The 19,553-nt window shown below is 43.9% G+C and overlaps 1 protein-coding gene across 3 annotated transcripts in view; it reads left to right on the top strand.

Annotated features, from left to right (window-relative positions):
* Nucleotides 1-8,360: 8,360 nt before the first annotated feature.
* DOCK9 (dedicator of cytokinesis 9) overlaps nucleotides 8,361-19,553 on the top strand; it is a 262,790-nt gene continuing 251,597 nt past the window's right edge. For all 3 annotated transcript variants that reach the window (XM_008143977.3, XM_054719897.1, XM_008143975.3), the window contains exon 1: nucleotides 8,361-8,814. In XM_008143977.3, coding sequence (XP_008142199.2) covers nucleotides 8,686-8,814 — 129 coding nt within the window. In that variant the 5' untranslated portion in view covers nucleotides 8,361-8,685. The remainder of the gene's footprint in view (nucleotides 8,815-19,553) is intronic.

The raw sequence follows: 19,553 nt of genomic DNA, 5'->3' as shown, positions 1-19,553 counted from the left end.
TGCATACTTGTTCCTTCTGCCATCTGTCAGAAAACTTCAAGGTCAGTCTGTAAAGATCATTTCCATATATACTCAATGGTGGTGCTCTTTCTATATCTGACTGATGTTAAAACTGATATAGTTGGTACTGCAGAACCTGTTGCTGAAACTGAACTGTGTCCTTATTGGCTGATAAATAGCCACTCCCTTGTAACTCTGAGCATCTTCCTACCATCTTGGAATCATACAAAGCAAGCATGTCAAACTCGCGACCCATGCGGCCCAGCCAATATTAACAGTATGTAAGAAAGTTTTTTTTTTTGTTTTTTTTAAAAAATATGTTCTATTGATTTTTTTACAGAGGAAGGGAGAAGAATAGAGAGTTAGAAACATTGATGAGAGAGAAACATCGATCAGCTGTCTCCTGCACACCCCCACTGGGAATGTGTGCAACCAAGGTACATGCCCTTGACCGGAATCGAACCTGGGACCTTTCAGTCTGCAGGCCGACACTCTATCCACTGAGCCAAACTGGTTTCGGCTGTAAGAAAGTTTTAATTAAAATTTTGTAACTTAATTTCTATAATATCCTTTATACATAATCTATATATATAAAAGGCTAATATGTTAAGTGTCCCTCCGCCCATCCGACTGGACGCTATGACACGCACTGACCATCAGAGGGCAGATGCTCAATGCAGGAGCTGCTGAGCTGCAGTGACTTGGCAGCAGCGGTTCTTGGGTGATGCACCCCGAAACCAGAGAGGAAGAAGCCCTGGTTTGCTGCACACTTGTGTTTGTGTTCCACACCCTGTATGACAGCAACTTTGCAGAACTTTGCAGAGTGCCCTCTCACACTCCGGGATCCCTGGGGGGATGTTGGAGAGCCAGTTTCAGCCCGATGCTTTCATTTTGAGACCTTCCCTGGCCATACTACTTACATTTTAATCTGCCTCATCCATGATAAATCATAGTCCCTTCCTTGCTTAATTATCTTAGCCCTTGCCTTTGTCAAAATATGTTTTGCTCATTTGACTTTGTATGGATTGTCTTCTGCACTAGAAGGTGAGCTCCACAAAGAAAATTTTTCTTTTAAAAATCATGCTATATCTTCTGTACGAAGAATTGTGTCTAGTGCATAGTGGATTCTCAGTAAATATTTGTTGACTGAATAAATTTGTGTCAATTAACAAAAGATGAGGATAAATTTAATGTTTTACAGAGATGGGTATTTCCTAATACTCTCTCTAAATGTCATTTTAAGAACATTCCTTATGTGAAAGATAATAGAATGTTTTCAATTTCTACTTTGATGTTAGAAAAAGACAGATCATTCTAAATTATCTAAGCAATATTTCAATGACTGAGGAAAGAATAGAGTCAAAATAGAATAAAAGGAAAAAATCTAAAGCAAGAAGTATCATGTGGTTGCCCTGTTCTCTGTCCCCAGATCACTTACTTTAAAAAAAAATCTTTATAATTTAATATAATCCTTTTACTAACAATTCCTTACATTTTGTTTATATATTACAGTTTAATTATTCCTTTACTTTAATGGTAAATTTCATTTTTTCAGAAGGGCTGTTGATGCAGCTGGATTTTTATCTCTGCCTGTTGGATGCCAGGAGTATTGAGAATGGGTGTCAAACCAAGTTTTGCAGAGAGAACAGATTAGGACAGGAAGTCTGGTTATGACACCAATAGCTCAGTGACTGTTTTACTTCTTCTATACCCTCATGATACAGCATAATGAGGGAAGAAATTGCATGTTTAGAAGTTTATAAAGAGATAAACAACATAGGAACCAAAACTGTGATTGGGTTTATTGCTGGGTAAGATAAAAGTGATCCAAAGTGAAAAACTTGGGATGAGAAAAAGAATGGTGAACAAATAAACTAATAAATATATGAGCATATCTAACCAAATAGTGACTATATCAAACAAAAATAGCAATGCCTAATTTGTGGGGCTTAAATCAACCCTAAATATAAAAAGCAGGATGGTGTTTATCAGGATAGTGCTGACCAGTTATATTATATCTTTTCTGTGCATTGTTTGGTTACGAGTTGGTTATATTCTGTCCCTTTTCCTATCGAGTGTTTGGTTTTCCTTCCCCTTAACTTTTAAAGGACAATTGAAGGCTTTTTTTTTTCTTTTTTCATTTTTTATCCAATTCCAGAGGTTCCGCCCCCCACCCCACCCCTTTTTTTTGCTTTCTCAGGCCTTCCCCCTAATGAGTCCAGCCTGGGCCTTGGCTTCCTGGGCACCTGGGTTGACAGGAGCCAGTAACTCAGTTGTTGTGCCCATATTCTAGATGCCAAAACTGAGGCTTAGAGAGGGGAGCAGAGGTCCCTACTCCCAGCCCACCTACTGCTCAACTTAGCTCAGCTCACAGTTGACTCACCCAACTGCTGCCTGGTTGCTATGGTGTTGGAGGAGGAGGAGTGCTGGGGTTCTTGTTCCGGCATTAAGAAGGGTTCAGCAATCTGGAGAAAGGCTGTGTGTAACTGAAGTAAGAGTCCAGTGATGAAAGATAATTTTGAAAGGCGTTGGGGGTCAGAGGAGCCTAGCTAAAGGAGCCAAGTTCTCCTTGTCTCAGGACCCCTTGCTTTTTATTAACACAAATTGTCCTAAGGCAAGGTGGAGATATACACTTCAAAGGGTAGGGTTTCCTACAGAAGCATTGTCAGATTGTAGAATAGCCTACAGCTGTTCAGGTGTTTGGCCAGTAGGAGGCAATAACATGTAGATTAAGATGCCCTGAGCTGTCTGGTAGCAAACAATCAATTTAATGCATTCTTTTCAGGTTTGGGGAAATGCCTTTAGCCATTCCCAACAGGCGATAACATATATGACTCAGCCCTTGTTGAGTCCCCAATTTCCATCAACCTTTCGATGAAACTTGCAATTATGACATGCTGGAACTGGCTTCTGGCAGAGGAGAAGGAGGAGGAGCCAGTTGGAGGATTTTTAAGGGCCTGCAGTTTGTCCTACTGCTGGAAATAGATGTCTAAATGCTTGCCACTCACATAATGTGGTCTGTGAACCAGCACCTGCATTTGTGAAGTTTGACATCACCGGGAAACTTGATAAAATGGCACCAGACCTGACATTCTGAATCAGAACTTGTATTTTAACAGGATCCCCAGATGATTTATATGCCTTATAAAGTTTGAGAGGCCCTGGTCTCAATGATTGCTTAAAGTCCACATATTTCATCTCTTCTAGGAATCTCTTCTGACTAAAATAGAAGTGAAAGAGGGGGTTATATTCCTCCAATACTATTAACCCAAAGTGGTGTCTGTAAACTTATGTGTTAGATTAATTGCATACCTTTCCCCAGATGCCTTATCTTGAAGAAAAGGTTGTGTCTTCTAATGATCTTAGTAAAATTTTAAAAAGCTTGCTTTCTAAAATAAATTAACCAAAGTTCTTAGAAAACAAATATTATGAAACATGTAGAAAATGAATTACAGTGTAATGGTTCCTCAAAAAAAAAATTAAACATAAAATTACCATATGATCCAGCAACTCCATTTCTGAGTATATACCCAAAACAATTGAAAGCAGAGACCCAAACAAACATTTGCACACCCATGTTTATAACAACAGCGTTATTCACAATAGCCAAAAGGGGAAACCCAAGTGTCCATTGACAGATGAATTGATAAAAGGAATGTGGTGTGTGCACACAATGGAATATTGTTCAGCTTTAAAAGGAGGAAATTCCAAGAAATGCTAAGTGAAATAAGCTATACACAAAAAGAATTATATTGTATGATTTCATTTACATGAGGTACCTAGAGTAGTCAAATTCATAGAGATAGAAAATAGAATGGTGGTTGCCAGGAATGAGGAAAGGGGAAATCACTGTTTAGTAGGTAGACAATTTCAGTTTGGGATGATGAAAAAAGTTCTGGAGATATATGTTAATAATGGTTGTACAACAATACGAATGTACTTAATGCCACTGAAATGTACACTTAAAAACGGTTAAAATAGTAAACCTTACATGTATTTTACCACAATAAAAACCCCAAGTCTATTTACCATTAGCTTGCAAGAAACTTCAGAATTTTATTATTATAAATTTTTATCTCTAGTAATGCCTTATATACAACAAAGTTCATCTTTTTTATAGGTTTAACTTTCATAAGAAAAATAAGGTATAAAAATAATAGATGCTTATTTTAAAAATGCAATTAATGTAAGGATAAAATAAAGAACGAAAGCCTCCTCTGCACTTCCTTGGATGCTACAATCCACAGGCCTGACTAATCTTTATAGGTTACTTTTTATTTATGCTAAAAACAGATGTGCTCTTTCAAGGTATGCCTGGAAAAGGTTTTATACTAATTACGTATCATTAAGACACATGTAAATCCTATAGCAACCCTAACAGGAAAACAATGCCGTAAGTGGCTATTTAAACATACATAATGTTTGAATTACAAATATTTGAGCATAGTGCAGTCCTTTATATGCAAATTTTCAAAACAGGCTGCAACTGTATCTCATCTCCACTACCTACTGGTCTCATCCTCAACTAAAGGAAAACTTCCCTGTTATAGTTTTGGGGAAACCAAGACTGGATTTCTCCTCAAGCTAAAGTGGATGGGTGTATCTTCAAACACACCTTGCACACCATTCATTCCTATTTTACTAAGCGCCTGTGCCTGGAGCTGCGGCTCCTTCTGTAAAGGTGTGACTGCCTCTCCCCAGGAATAAGAACTCCCACAATTCTAGTTGGGGATTTAAAAAAAAAATAGTCTTCGGTAAGTGTATTGGTTTCCAAAGGTTGCTGTAATAAAGTACCACAAACTGGGTGACTTAGAACAACAGAATTTATTCTCTTACAGTTCAGAATCAAGTGTCAGCACAAGGCCAGACTTTCTCCAAAGGCTCAAGGGGAGAATCCTTCGGTTCAGCTTCTGGTGTTTGCCAGCAACCCTTGGTGTTCCTTGACTTGTAGATGCATCATATCAATCTCTGCCTTTGTTACCACATGGCCTTCTCCCTGTGTGTCTATGTCTGTGTCTCTTCTCATAAGGACATCAGTTATATTGGTCCAGTATAAACTCATTTTAACTTGATATCTGCAAAGACCTTATCTATAATAATGAAAGCATAATATGCTAATTAGACCGGAGGAAGTCAGGGCTGCTAGGGAATCCAGGGCTGCAAGGGAAGCCCTGGTCCAGAGTGCCAGAGGGAAGCCAGTGCCGGCAGCCGGGGGAAGGAAGGCCTACTCTTGCACAAATTTTGTGCATCGGGCCTCTAGTTTGCAAATAAGATCATATTCACAGGTACCAAGATTAGGACTTCAATACGTATTTTGAGGGGATACAATTCAACCCATAACAGTAGAACCAAGTTTCTGTTGAAACTTATACATGAGAAATGTTCCGTTTGTTAACAGCACACTTTTACCAGGAAGGAGGGTCTCAACTCCAGGTTGCTGGAAAAATCAGTCTTTCTGGGCTTAGTTTACATTTCCATGTCTCCTTCTTTGACTGTAAGAGCTTGCATTTTTGGTTAGACACTGCCAGTGACTCCTGTCAGCACTTTAAATGCCATCCTCTGCTTTCTAAATGAAAATCTGCCAATTCTAGAATATAACGAGTCAGGTAGCACGCACAGAATTTAGAGCTGGTAGAGATGAGGATGAAATTAGAAGGTTGGAGCCGATCAATGATTCTCTGTCATCATTGATGTTTCTCTCTCTCTCTCTCCCTCTCCCTTCCTCTCTGAAATAAACTAAAAAAAGAAAAAGAAAGAAGGTTGGGGAGCTCTTCACTTTCCACTTACTTGTGCTCTTTTCTTAAACAAAACAAAACAAAGGGAAAGGCCCTGATCAGGTAAGTGTGATCGGGATCCATCAAGGCTACGGGTCTGATCCGGGTCAGACCACATGTAAGAAACAACCAATGAATGCATAAACAAGTGAAACAACAAATCAATGTTTCTCTATCTCCAAAATCAGTAAATAAAAAAATTAAAAACAAATTAAACCACAATAGCTAAAATTTAAAAACAAAAAAGAAAACCCACAACCTTGTGTACTTTTTGTTGTTGTTTTTAATATATATATACATGTTCTATGGAAGTAGATACTGATTATTGACCTGAGTTAACATAGTGGGTAAAGTTTTGTGCTGTTTGGGACTTCTTCAGAAGTCAGAAACTCAAAGGGAAATCTTAATTTAGAATTCTCATACTAGCATCTGGCAGTTCTGGTAAGAAGTGAGCTAACGTACACCAGTGCAGCTCAGAGGTGTAAAGTTGGGGTGTGGATGGTCATATAAAACAGCATAGGGGCCCCATGAAAGGCAGGGTGGGGCTGGCCTGTACCTCCCTATACTATTGGGGTCACCCAGTCTACTCTTGGAACAGAGAGGCCTGGGAACCAGGGGTGGGAAACTTTGGGCCTGAGGGCTATATAAGGTCCACAAAATCACTTGGTCTGGCCCTGCCAAGGCATTAGGGATGAGTTAATTCAATGTTTGATCAAATATAGCAGGCTCTTTCTTGAAATATTAATGTTTAAGTAGATTTACTGGGTATATTGTAAAAAAATAATAATTAAAAAACAACAACAACCCCCCCAACCCCCCACACACAAATATAGCAGGCTAATTTGTAAGTTGATAATTTTGTATGGCTTGTGAATGATGTTATGAATATCCAAATGGCCCTTGGCAAAAAATGGTTCCCCACTCCTGCTCTAGGCCATTCCCTGATTTCATAGAGGAAATAGGTTACTGTGTGATTGTTTTTATTATCCACACATTATTTGTTTTGTTTATCTTCCAGTCTGTCAGGCTCACTCAGTGCCACATCCAGCGTTCCAATCCGCTAGGAAAACAATCTAATCCAGCAAGCATTTATTGAGCGCTGATTGCATGCCCGACTTCCAGTCTTATGTGCCAGACCTGCCCATTAAGTCCTGAATGGTGGTGTTTTGTTTCAAGCACTGGATTGGTAGTTTTCTCTACCACTTTAAGATTCCGCTTTGGGCCGGTGTTTGATTTTCTGGCAGGGTGGGACGCAATGGGGCCTCCTTCCCCGCAGTAACAGCGGCTCCGGGGCCCCTGGACACTTGGGCTGGAGGAGCTGCCGGGATTCCCCTGAACGCCGGGTGCGGGCTGCCACCGCGCGCGCCCCGTCAGCCGATCTGGCAGGTAAAAAGCTGTCCATCAGCAGGGTGTGGGCGTGGCCTGCGCAGACTGGCCAATCATCAGGCCCACTCTTAAAGAGGTTCCCTGCCCCGGGATCCGCCCAAACAACCCAAACCCAAACCCAATCCACTGAGCATGCGCTTAGGGCCCTGCGCAAATTCTCCCTCCTACGCGGCGGGGTCAGGGTTAGGCTGCTGAGAGTATCCTCCAAACAGAGGGGACAAGGAGGAGAGGCGGTGGGTGCCTCTCAGGACGGAAAAGCGGCAAAGGCTCTGTGAAGAAGTTCCTCAGACTGGGAGCTGTCGCTAGCAGCCGCCAGCTCCTGGGTCACGTTGGGTTCGCAGACCCCGCGCTTCAGGGTTTCCTGGGCCCCCGAGCTTTGCAGCCTGGCCAGGCCACGGAGGGGCGGCAGACAGGCGTATCGTGTCACTTAAGCCTCTTGCAGATTACGGTCCTTAGTTTATAGAAGAAATAGGAGAGGTTCAGAAGTTCTGGTCCCGTCCAGGGTGACGCAGCAGGTCGCCCTCGCCGGCGGAGGTCTGCGTGACTCGGTAGCAATGGTCCCGGCCTACGACGTCCTCATCCCGGGATGCTCCTTAGGCTCCCAAGGCTTCCCACAGTTCGCTCGACGCCTCGGGGGTGAGATGGTGGATTTAGGCCAAGGAGCGCCACCAAGGGGTGCCTGCGGCGCTCCGTCCGGCTCCCCACCACCACAGCTTTGGACGGCCCAGTGTTCAAAAAGGCCACTTGGTGCTGCAAAAAAAGGCCACTTTCCCGAAACTTCCGACCCCCCAAGCCCTAGGCGCACAGGGGGGCGTGGTGCCCCCCCGAACCTGGACCCTGAGGGTGACTGGAGTCCCCAGGATGCTGGGGGCGCTCCACGGGCAGGGATCCCAGAGTCCCAGGGTACAGGCGCCGGTTCCCGAGTCTTCGCCCTTCTCCAGCGTGTGCGGCCCTGGCCTTGGGCAGTCGGGCGTGCGGCTTGGGGAGGGAGCATCGGACCTGCAAGGAGGCGCCCCCCGAAGTCCCCACCGGTCTCGCAGGGGGCCCGCACGGCTCGCCACCCGCGTCCAGCTGCCTCGCTCCCGCGCCGTGCCTCGCGGGCTGGACTGCCCTGCGGGGCCCGCCCGACCCGACGCGCCGGCCCCGCCTCCGTCCGCCCCGCCCCGCGCCGCGCCGGACACCCCGCCCCGAGGAGGCGGCCCGGCGAGCGGCCGCGGAGAGGGAGGCTGGTGGCATGGGGGAGCCGCTGCCGCGGCGGCCACACGCACGGTTACCCCTAGCCGGCTCAGGCGCTGCTCCGGGCGCGGGGAGCTGCGGACGCCGAGGGGGTCGCCTCGGAGCGTGACCGGGCTCGGAGGGCGCGGCCAGGAGGGCTGCGCCAGGGGACGCGCGGCGGGGGAAGCCGGCAGCGGCGCTGGGAGCCTCGGGCGGACGGGCGGGCGGGGCGCCCAGGGCGCACCTGGCGGCGGCGCGGCCCGGCCGGACCTCGGGAGGTGGCGCGGCGGCGGCGGCGGCGGCGGCGAGGATGTCGCAGCTGTCGCTGCTCCCCGCCTCGGCGGAGACTCGGAAGTTCACCCGGGCGCTGAGTAAGCCGGGCACCGCGGCCGAGCTGCGGCAGAGCGTGTCGGAGGTGGTGCGCGGCTCGGTGGTCCTGGTGAGTGCGGGGCGAGGGGGCGAGGGGGCGAGGGAGGTGGGCGGGCGGCGATCCCCTCCTCGCTCCTCTAAGTTGGTCCGGCTGAGCCGACCCTGCTGGGTCTTAAAGATGAAGATGTGGTGGGAAAGGGGGGCGGGGGCGTTGGACAGGGGAGAAGGGACGGTACTGGAGGGGCGGTAACTTCCAGACCCCTCCCTGTGTCCGGGGGTCCTCTCCCACTTGCTGTCCCTTCTCTCGGGGTGAGATCGCCACTCCCCCCTCCACACACCCCCTCCCCCCGCCAGTTTACCTCCTCTGCCACCTGGGAAATGACTCTCCTTCCCCCAGCCCCCAAGCCCTCCCACAGCCCACCTTTCCCTCGGTATGAGGAGGGGCTTGGCACCTGTAGCCTGGAGGGTCGCAGGGCCGTGGAGATGGGGGCTTTCTTTTCCAGTCCGCAACCCTGGGTTGGAGATGGCCCTGCGGACCCTTTGGATGGGCCGAGCTCCAAGTAGGGAAAGGGGTTCTTCATCCTTTTCTCCATCCCCTTCTTCTAAGCCGGCATCCTGATGTTTGGCCTCTCTTCTTAGGAAGGGATAAGGGGGCGTGATGGGAACCCTTGGTGATTTCAGTTTTAGTGTAAATGACTACGAAGTTTGGGGATTGGAAGCCAGCGCAGCAAGCAACTCCGAGATGTTAATCTGGTTGTAGCAGAAGGTCTTTAGAGAACAGGCCCGTGGATGTGAGGGAGACGAAGCTTTAAATCCACTTCCACAGGCAGGGCCGGTGCTGCTGTGTTTGGAAATGCAGTGTGCCCGATCGCTTGCACGGTTCCGGAGAGGAGCGAGCGACGTTGGCGCAGCGATGTGCTCTCCGGGGCAGCTGGAAAGTTTTAGTAGCAACTTGCCTTGTCACTTTTGGTTTGTTTTCTTGGAAAGGGGCTTGTTTGTGGGTGGGTGATTTGTGGTGTGTGTTGGCACAATGCAAGAAGATGGGCCTTGGGAGTGATTCTCTGGACTTCTGTGGCACCGTGTGTGGGGTGTTATCAGGATGGAGGGCCAGGTTCCTTCACACAGGGGCTGAGGCAACTTTTTGATGGCGGATAGACCACTTTTCCTGGGCAGACACAGGATGCCATGGATGATGTTTGTGGAGATTGGAGATGAGGTTTCGCTGATATCCAAATTCAGCTTGCTTGGTTTGGTTTTTCTCTCAATTGCCAGCTCTGCCAACTCACTCCAGATTCTGCAAACTCCAATTTGTTCCATAATAAACAGGGATTTTTTTTTTTTCTTTCTGTTTTACTGAAGTTGATCTGCTGACGGTAAGGAGCAGAGCAGGAGTTGGCAAAAGACCATAACCTGGCATCTCGTCCATAATCCGAACTAACTTACGTTGCTTTGGCTTTTAAGTAGGATGTCTGCGTCTTCCCAACTTCAGCCAAAATGTGTATGTTAAGGATAAAGCCTGCATACCTCTGTGGCACCTTTTCTGTTTTCACAGGAGACTTAGTTCTTTAAACTGGGGCTACTGTCCTCATCAGGGACCTGAGGCAAAAGAAGAGTAAATAAAACATGACTGTGCCATAATTTTCAAAGTGCTGGAGACCAGGATTGAAGGGGAGGTATTAGTTTAATAAGCCATTAGGTTGAGCACAGAAGTGCCAACAGAGATACAACACTGCTAATTATTGATGTTCGACAGTCCTTGAATATCTGATCTTCCTTTTGAAGGATGGCCTACTGATAGTGACTCAGTGCTCATACCTGTGTGTGACATACTTCTACTGTGTTACCTTATGACACTTTTAATAATATATCAGTTTTCCCTGGATACCCTCAGGCATGAACAGCCAGAAGCCTGGCTGTTGTCTCAATCCCTAGGGTTGTTTATCTGTGATCACTTGTCTGATGAAACAAATGTAAAATGCAGAAAAGTAGGTGGGCCTATTCTGGTGAGTGCAAGACTCCCCCTGAAAGGGAAATGCATTGCAATGGTTCTGCATTGCAGAAGGAGGAATTTGGGGTAACTTACAGATACTAAAAATTACCTTAAACCTCACTTCCCTCCCCCCCAGCCAGGTACTCTGCCTCCCTCTTGCTACTCCCCAGTGTCTGCCAGGAAGCCACAGCTGGTGCATCTGCTGCACAGGTTCTGGCTCAGAGGATCTAAGACAGTAACTCTGATCCATGAAGGAAGCAGGCCACAGCCAAGCCAGGCTTTGGAATCCTGTGGTCCATTGATCTATGCTTGGATGGAAATATTACTCTGCTCTGTCTTTGACGACTTGTGTCAGCGCTAATACAACGCCTCCAGCATAATAAACACTCATTAAATATTCTTAACTAGCTGACTAATAAAGCAGTTTTGCAGATGGACTAAAAGAAAAAAACGAACAGGATATTGATTTAACTAGCTCTTCCCATGCTTCTAGTATTGATGAGTGGCCGGTAGTGAGTTCAGAAACAACAAAATTAAATAGTTCAGTGGGTTATAAGGGCTGCCTTTTAACAAACAGACTTTAAAATGTAAAAGTGAGATGTGCTCATAAATTTTTCATTGCCTCATAGCTTATTTTTTATATGTTTGGGTTGTGGACCTTTAAAAATGGTTTTACATGAACTTATTTGAAAATATAAAGTGGTGAGAATAGTATAATGAACCCTCATGTTCCATCACCCAGATTCAATAATTATCAAGATTTGCCAGCTGGGTCAGTGGTTGAGCATAGACCTATGAACCAGGAGGCCATGATTCGATTCCTGGTCAGGACACATACCCGGGTTGTGGGCTCAATCCGCAGTAGGGGGTGGGCAGAAGCGGCTGATCAATGATTCTCTCTCACCATTGATGTTTCTCTCTCTCTCTCTCTATCTTCCTCTCTGAAATCAATGAAAATATATTTTAAAAAAAGATTTGGAAGACTTGTTTCAGCTGTTCCTTTTTTTTCTTTCTTTCTTTTTTTTTTTTTTATGTGTGTGATTGTGAGTTCCAGGCCTCCTGTCCTTTCACCCCTACTAGTATGTACCTAATATGTATTATTAAAAATAGAGATATTTTCTTACATAATTACATAATGTCATTATGATAAAGTTAATAATCTGTTGATACACTATTCAGTTTTTCCAGATTGTTTAAGAAACTACTAATTTTTGTTTGTTTGTTTATTTTAATCCTTACCCAAGGATATTTTTTTCATTGATCCTTTAGAGAGAGTGGAAGAGAGAGGGAAAGACAGAGAGAAACATCGATGTGAGTGAGAGAAACACATTGCTTGGTTGCCTCCTGCATGCGCCCCAACCAGGGCCCTGGCCGAGGAGGAGCCTGCAACCAAGGTACGTGCCCCGACCGGAATCGAACTCGGGACCCTTGGGTCTGCAGGCCGACGCTCTATCCACTGAGCCAGATCACCTAGGACGAAACTACTAATTTGATTAGTAGTTTGTTCTGATCAGGCTCTAACATGGTTTGCAGACCTTTTCAAATGTGGTTTATTCTTTTGTGAGCCTTAGAATGATTTATAATGGAGTGAACCTTCGGTGGGGTCAAGAGTCCTGGGTTTTCATCCTAGAGGTTCGGTAATTCCGAGCATGGCCTCTGGAGACACAGCTCCTGGGTTGTAATCCCAGCTCTCCCTGTTGTCAGCTATGCAATGTCAGGCATATAACTTAACCTTGTGCTCAGTTTCCTCATCTTTGGAGTGGAGATAGTACTGGTACTTAAATTATGGGGCTATTGGGAGAAGACATGTGCTTGGCATGTATTCTTCCAGCTACTGAAGTCACCTTGTGCTGTTGCCTAACTTCTCTGAACCTCAGGGGTCCTCTGCTATTAAACGGGGCTTTACAGGATTGTTTCTAGAGTTCCTTTCCCCCCCCTAACAGGCTGCTTCTATAAGAGTGGAAGATGTACTACTAGCAACATTCCAGTAATATTTACTGCAGGAAAGGTAATTTATGATTTTGGGTAATGAAAGAAGAATCTTCACAGATTCCCAGAATTAGCTTTCCATGATTTAGAATTGTCAGGAGGGCAGCATGCTCAAAACATGCAAGCTCAGAAGAAAAACTAGAAATAATTCCCAGAGCAGAGTCGAGTTGTGATTGCTTTTGGACCTGAAGGCATTTTTACCTTGGGTCTCTCATTGTATTAAAGATAGCATCAGAATGGCCTAGATCTAACAGTATCCCCCTCAAGGCCTAAAAATACCCTTTCTCTGGAAGGTTTAAGTATTGTGACACAGCTCTTCTCGTTGGTTTGCCGACTGCATGCACTTGGGTATGGATGCCCAAGTCATCTGGGAGCCGGCTTCCTTACTGATCTTATCTCCGTATATTCAGTTTCAAACTCTCCTTCCATGGCCAGCCCCTGCCGGGATCTAACAATATGGAATGGAATGAAACAAAACGAAATGAAGCCAAGTCAGGTCATTCCTAAGTTTTCCTTTGTGTTCCCGGAGGAGGATGGACAGAAGGCGTGGAATGGTAACCTCTCAGAGTATGTGCTTGGGCCTTCCTCGCCCTCCCAGCTCAGTCCGCTCAAGATTCCAGTATTATCTGAGGTAATGTGAGACCCGGGTGGTGTTCTTTGAAATGCTCTGGTAACATAAAACCTCATTTTGGCTGTAATTTTAAATCAGATATGTTAGCAAATCAGCAACTGAACTGGCCTGAGCTTCACCTCACTGTCTTTCTCCACCCTCTGGTGGAGTCCTAACAAACAGAAATATCCCCAAATACAGGAAGCAGGGTGGAGGCCCATCTCCAACTAGATAATCAACAGCAGGTTCTATTTCTTTGGCTTCTAGTCTTTTTGAATACTAGGAGATGGGAGGGCCTTGGATTTGAAAAGGGAAGGAAGGAATTGTGAAATCTTTATCCACGTTTATTGAGTGCCTGCTTTGTGCTAGGATTCTTTGCTGGGTGCTACAGATATGCTGTTTTGTTAGAGCAGGCCCTTGCCCTGTAGGGTTTATGATCTAAACAGGTGGAAAGGTCAGTCATCTATAAAAAGATGGATAACGGCACAAAGGAGCAAATTTAAAGGGTCAAATGTTTGCTTCCGAAAATTGAGGGAGATGAAATGACTGAACTGGTGTATAGGGAAAGGATTTATGAAGAGTTGAACTGTACCTGGAAGATACAGACCTAAGAAGGACTTTTTTTTTCCCCCCCAGAAAAGAATGAGAGACTGAGATAATGCTTAGGATGCCCAGGTAGGCGAAGGGGAAGGAAAGCAGCTTGGGCAAAGAGGGGCAAGTTTTAGGAAAGAGGGAGAGAAGTTTTGAGAAATACAGTTGCCAATTTTGGGAGCAATTTCTATGATAGGCTGAGAACACATCATAAAATATTTTTTCTTGTCTTTGTGAAATCTATTTTAGGAAAGAGGTTCAAACCACCCTATGAACATATGCTTCTTAGAGTGATCTTCCCCTAAGTGTAATCTTGGGGTATATGTGATAGTTTTGTGTCATGCAGGCCCAAGGACAGGATAGAGGTCTGTGGTATGGAAGAGAAAACCCAGAAATATCTCTGTGTGTAAACATTTAGGGGTTATCATGGGAGGGGTCAAATATAATGGGTGTACCGTTCAGTAAACGATGTTGCACAACTACATGGTTGGAGCCCCATCTTCAATCATGTACTGAAATAAGTTATAACTAAAGGTAACAGTTACATATAAAACAAATAACAGGAACAGCATAAATCACGGGTGAATAATCATGAAAGGGTAAAGAAGGATTTTTAAAGGATGAAATGAAGGGGGGAAAGACCAGTTTGTCCTGGGTTTGGGAGGTGAGCCGTGGCTTTGCCACTGATGAGCTAAGACCTCTGAGCAAGTTACTTCAACTAAGCCTTAGTTTGTTCATTTGAGAATTGGGATTGCTAGGTATTATTGTCTGAGAGAGTTTTTTTTTTTTTTAAAGATTAAATAAGGTAATGCATGTAAAGAGCTTATTAGTAAGTGCTCAACAAATGTAAGCTTGTATTATGCTAATAAAGGAAAACGGATCTTGACTAAATATATCTGGAGCCAGCATTAATTGAGTACTTGCTATGTCATAGAATATGTGTTAAGGCTTTACACATGGGAAGGTAAGTCACCCCAAGGTCACACAGCTGTAAGTGGAGGGTCTGGGTCTTGAACCTGGGCACTGTGGCTTCACACCGTGTGTTCTTAATCTCTGTGCCTACTGCCTTCCCATGTAAACAAACCTGGGTTCTGTATGTCACAAGTACCATAAATGTAAAAGTTAAACAGTAGGCTTAGAAACAGTATTTGTACTCTATATATAGGTATAGATTATATCTATATCTCAGTCATAGTATTAAGTTTCTAAAACTATATAGAGTTCTTGAAAATTAATAAAAAAAACATACTCCAGCAGAAAAATGGGAAAGGGCATTAATAAGGAAGTTCCTTGAAGAAAGGAATACAATTAGCCAATAAAGAGCTAGAAAGAAGTGCAGTCTTGCTAATAATTAAAGAAACATTAATTAAAATAAAGTGCCATTTAGCCTGGTAACTTGAAAATTTGCAAAGATAGAAAAGGTATTTGCAAGCATGGGTACACTGGGCACACTTATTTGCAAGGCTACACCATTCCACAGCTCCAGGGGCCCCATTCGCATAGTATTTTATGAGAATCCTTATATATTATAAGATGGTGAATGATACAACCTTTTTGCAGTTGATCTATATGTATCAAGAACTTGGAGAAGCTCCTATTCTTTGGCCCAATACTTACATTTGTGGGAATGTCTCTTAAGGACCAGCGTGAAATGTGTATAAAGTGTTTCAAGTCACAGTGCTGACTCTTCAGGGCAGAAAATGTAAAATGCTAACCAACTGCAAACTATCTAAAGGTCTGTATTTTAAAAAAATTGTGGAATGTGGACCATTTGTGATACCTTTACATTTTGTTTTAGAAGAATAATGACTTAAGAAAATTCTTTCCTTACAGTATTGGAAGGCCGGGACTTGGACCTGGCTGCATGGGTTCTATTAACTCTTTGTTACTAACCACTGTGTGGCCTTCAGTTGCAACCCTGCAGCCTGGCTCCTGTCCTTTGTGTAGGTTGGCTTCTCAGTCCTCCTTTAATTTGTCTTCAGAATGTCTGCAGCACTTGATACTGGCCAGTACTCCTCCATCCCCTTCTGTGGTTTTCCTTTTTTGTTTTCTTTACTCTGTCCCCCTGCTGCACTTACCACCCATGAGCTTTTCTAAAGGGTCTTTTCTCTACCAGTAGTTCATAGAATTTAATCTCCTCCCTTCACTCTGAACACCTTTATTGCAATTTCTAGATCTTTATCTCAGTTCTGATTTTTCTCCCAGCTCAGACCTGGTTTTCTGCTAACCTGCCTGATGTGTAGTTGGCTGTCCTACCAGTTCTTTACCTTCAGCATCTATGAAGCACAAGTTGTCACTTTTTATTCGCAAACCAGCCACCTTTTTGCATTCTTGCCTCATTTTCATGGTCACCAACTTTGAATCTCGAATTCCTCCTTTATCTCTTCTGTTCATCTCCTCTTGCCTCCCTCATTCCATCATCACTACATCCATTATGTTCTGTTTCTGCATCAGTCAGTATGGGCTGATGACTTCCTAATCTCAGTGGCTCATAACAGAAAGCTTTTATTCCCCCCTGCCCCCCGCCCACTCTTCCTTTCCATTGAGGGTGGCTGGGGACCATGTTGTCCATGTCCTGGATCCTGGGTTGATGAAACAGCCACCATCTTGAATGTAGTGGGTCCCTGTGGAGGGAAAGAGTGTGGGGACTCCCTCATAAGCTCTTAGCTTCCATTTCTGCTTATGTGCCATTGGCTAAAGCAAGTCTCATGGCCATACTTTAGCCAAAGGGAGGGAAGTACAGTTGCATCTGTATGCCTGGAAGGAGAGAGAACTCTCTGGTGAGTAGCCCTCATGACTGCTGCCACCTGTAAGTCCCTCCCCTCTGTCTCCTGCCCTTACTTTGGTTGTTGTCGTAGTAGAGGATAGGGTTGCCCATCTGGTCTCTGCTGCCATTCTTACTCTGTCCTTGAGGCTTCAATTCTGAATCCTTAAATACACTGGTGCTTCCCACTGCCCTTGGAGTAGAAGCATCTTCCCTTGGACAGTAAGGTGTTCTCCTTATTGGGCACCACCCTGTCATTGCTCACTGGCCCAGCTTTAACAGGCTCTGGAGTTGAGGCTCTCTCATACCCCAGTCTCAGGCCTTTGGCAGAAGCTCTTACCTCTGCCTGGGGTAATCATCACCTCTTTGCCAGCCTCATCATCTGGCAGGCCACGCCCCTTGGTCTTTGGAACTGTACTAACATGGCCTTGCCTATCCACTCAAACCGAAACATGCCCTGCCTGCTCTTTTTGTTTGTAGCAGTTAGCACGTTTATGTATTTCTTTGTATGCGCATGTGTCAGGGTGTATTTCCCCCATTGGAATGTTTGTTCACCATGATTTCTTCAGTGTCTGGCTCAATAAATATTTTGTGGGTGAATGAATGCATCCTGAAGACTCTACCTTACATGTTTACATTTTTCATCCTTTTGTGATTCCGCAATGTCCCTAATTTCTCTCCTCTACACCGTTTCTATTTACTTCATTCAATCCTGTCTCTCTCTGCCAGATTAATTTTCCTAACGCACAGGTTCCATTATGTCATTAATTTTTCATTGCCACCTGATAAATTGGTGGTATTCTCGCACGTATCACTTTGGCACTGGCCTTGTGTTTGCAATAGTTTAGAAAAGGCTGGTCAGGTTGTCAGTATATCTGCATCATCTTTGCATAATTTTTGAAAACGGCCACACATTTTGACTCAAGTAACGTTAATTTCCTTTATTTGTTTTCACAACTCTCTGGAGCTCCAGTATGTAAAAGAACACTGATCTATCTCTTCTGTTAGGTATTTAGTAACTCATTAATTTGGGCGGAGGGGGGGAGGGGGAGGAAACTATAAGTAAAACAAATATACAAATAATAAAAACAATTGGAGCCGCTTTTTATTCATTTAAACCATAAGTTTGCAAACCATCAAGGAGCACTTACTTGGATAGTGAAGTTGTTTTTACCTCTTTTACATTTTTTGTCACTTTTTCTCTCATGGACTTCTTGGGTCCGTATCAGTGAATTGGTAGCAAGGTCCTTATCTGATCAGAATTCTGTTATGCCAAATGGTTTGTTTGAATCTCCCTGCCACTCTTTTCTTTGAAGTTGGCAGGGATAATTCAATTAAGATAGTGCTTGAGTGTGTCTACTTGGGAGGCTGGCTGGGTCAGTGTATGTGTTTGAGACATGCCCACTTATTTATCATAGATTGACATTTATTGAATGTTAATCTGAAAGCAGATGTCTGAATCACCGAGGGTCTCCATTGACCAGCTGAAGTTTATTCTCAAGCTCTTATGTATTTAGAGATTCACATACTCTGTTTTCAGAAAATACATTGTCTTAACAGAAAATACATTTTCTGTCATCTGGTTATAGTAATGTTTTAAGGAAGGATGTTTACCATGCTAAGTTAAAAATATTATAAACAGTATATACAGAATGATTCATGTTTTTTAAAAAAGTATAAGCAGTATTTTGTTCATGAAAAAGTTTTGTGATTTTACAGATGCTATAGTAAACTATTCTCTTTTGTTTCAGGAGTACATTAAATATCAAATGTTTAGTTCCATAATTTTAAAGCATAGAAAATATGGTGATATAACCAAGTTTCTGTTAATAAGGGTTATTTTCTTGCTAGGAATGACAATAGCATAGAGTTGATAAGAACTTGCTCTCAGGAGGTTCTAAATCTTGCTCTTCTGAGAAAGCTCTTCACCCTGAAAATGAAAATTGTAATAGCACTTATCCCATAGATCTTTGTGATGATTGCATGAGCAGATGCATATAAAGCACTTAGACAAGGGCCTGGCACACAGTAAATACCCAAGAAGTTGCCAGCTTTTGTTATTTATGAATACCATACAACCCTTATAAGTCCTGCTTTGAGAGAATTTTATGACATGGAACAATTATTATGTTGGGTGAAAAAGACACCTAGTATTTGGAAATATGTGTAATCACAATTGTGTAAAAATATAACATGTGTTAAGAAAAATGTTGGAAGGGAATACATGAAAGGGTAGACATATGATTTTCCCTTACATAGTCTAATATTTTCTAACTAGAGACCCGGTGCAGGAATTCATGCATGGGTGGAATCTGGCCAGCCGGCCCTGATCCGGGCCATCAGGCCAGGGGGAGGGGATGCAGGAGGTTGGCCGGCCAGCCCTGCCCCCTGGTCAAACTCCCGGTCGAACTCCCAGTCGAACTTCCGGTCAAGGGGACAATTTGCATATTAGCCTTTTATTATATAGGATTGTTTTACTTTTAAAAGAAGAGAATAGATAATAACCTATCAAGAAAAAGAAAACTGGATATAGAAGGGAAATTTTGTCATATAAGACATTTACATTAGTACTCTTTGAAAATTACACTTGTACATCTTAGGTGTGTTTCTTAATGTCAGATGTGCTCCTGCGTGGGACATACACACACGCATCTTGATTGCAAAAGTATTGCCGGCTAGTTAGGAGCCCTGCTCATTAAATGCTCATAGAGGAAGGAAGCCCATGTGAAATAATGAAAGTTTGCATTTGACAGTTTTATTAAAAATTCTTGCTTGAGCCTCTGGAAAATCTAGTCAAACAGGGATAGTTTTTTGTTTTTTGTTTTTTTCTTTTCTGGTTTTCAACTCACTTAAGGTCACCTGGCT

This window comes from Eptesicus fuscus, chromosome 8, assembly GCF_027574615.1.
Source record: "Eptesicus fuscus isolate TK198812 chromosome 8, DD_ASM_mEF_20220401, whole genome shotgun sequence".
In the NCBI taxonomy this organism is placed as follows: Eukaryota; Metazoa; Chordata; class Mammalia; order Chiroptera; family Vespertilionidae; genus Eptesicus; species Eptesicus fuscus.
Note: the sequence above shows the minus strand (reverse complement) of the source record. Positions and strands in the feature narration are given on the sequence as shown.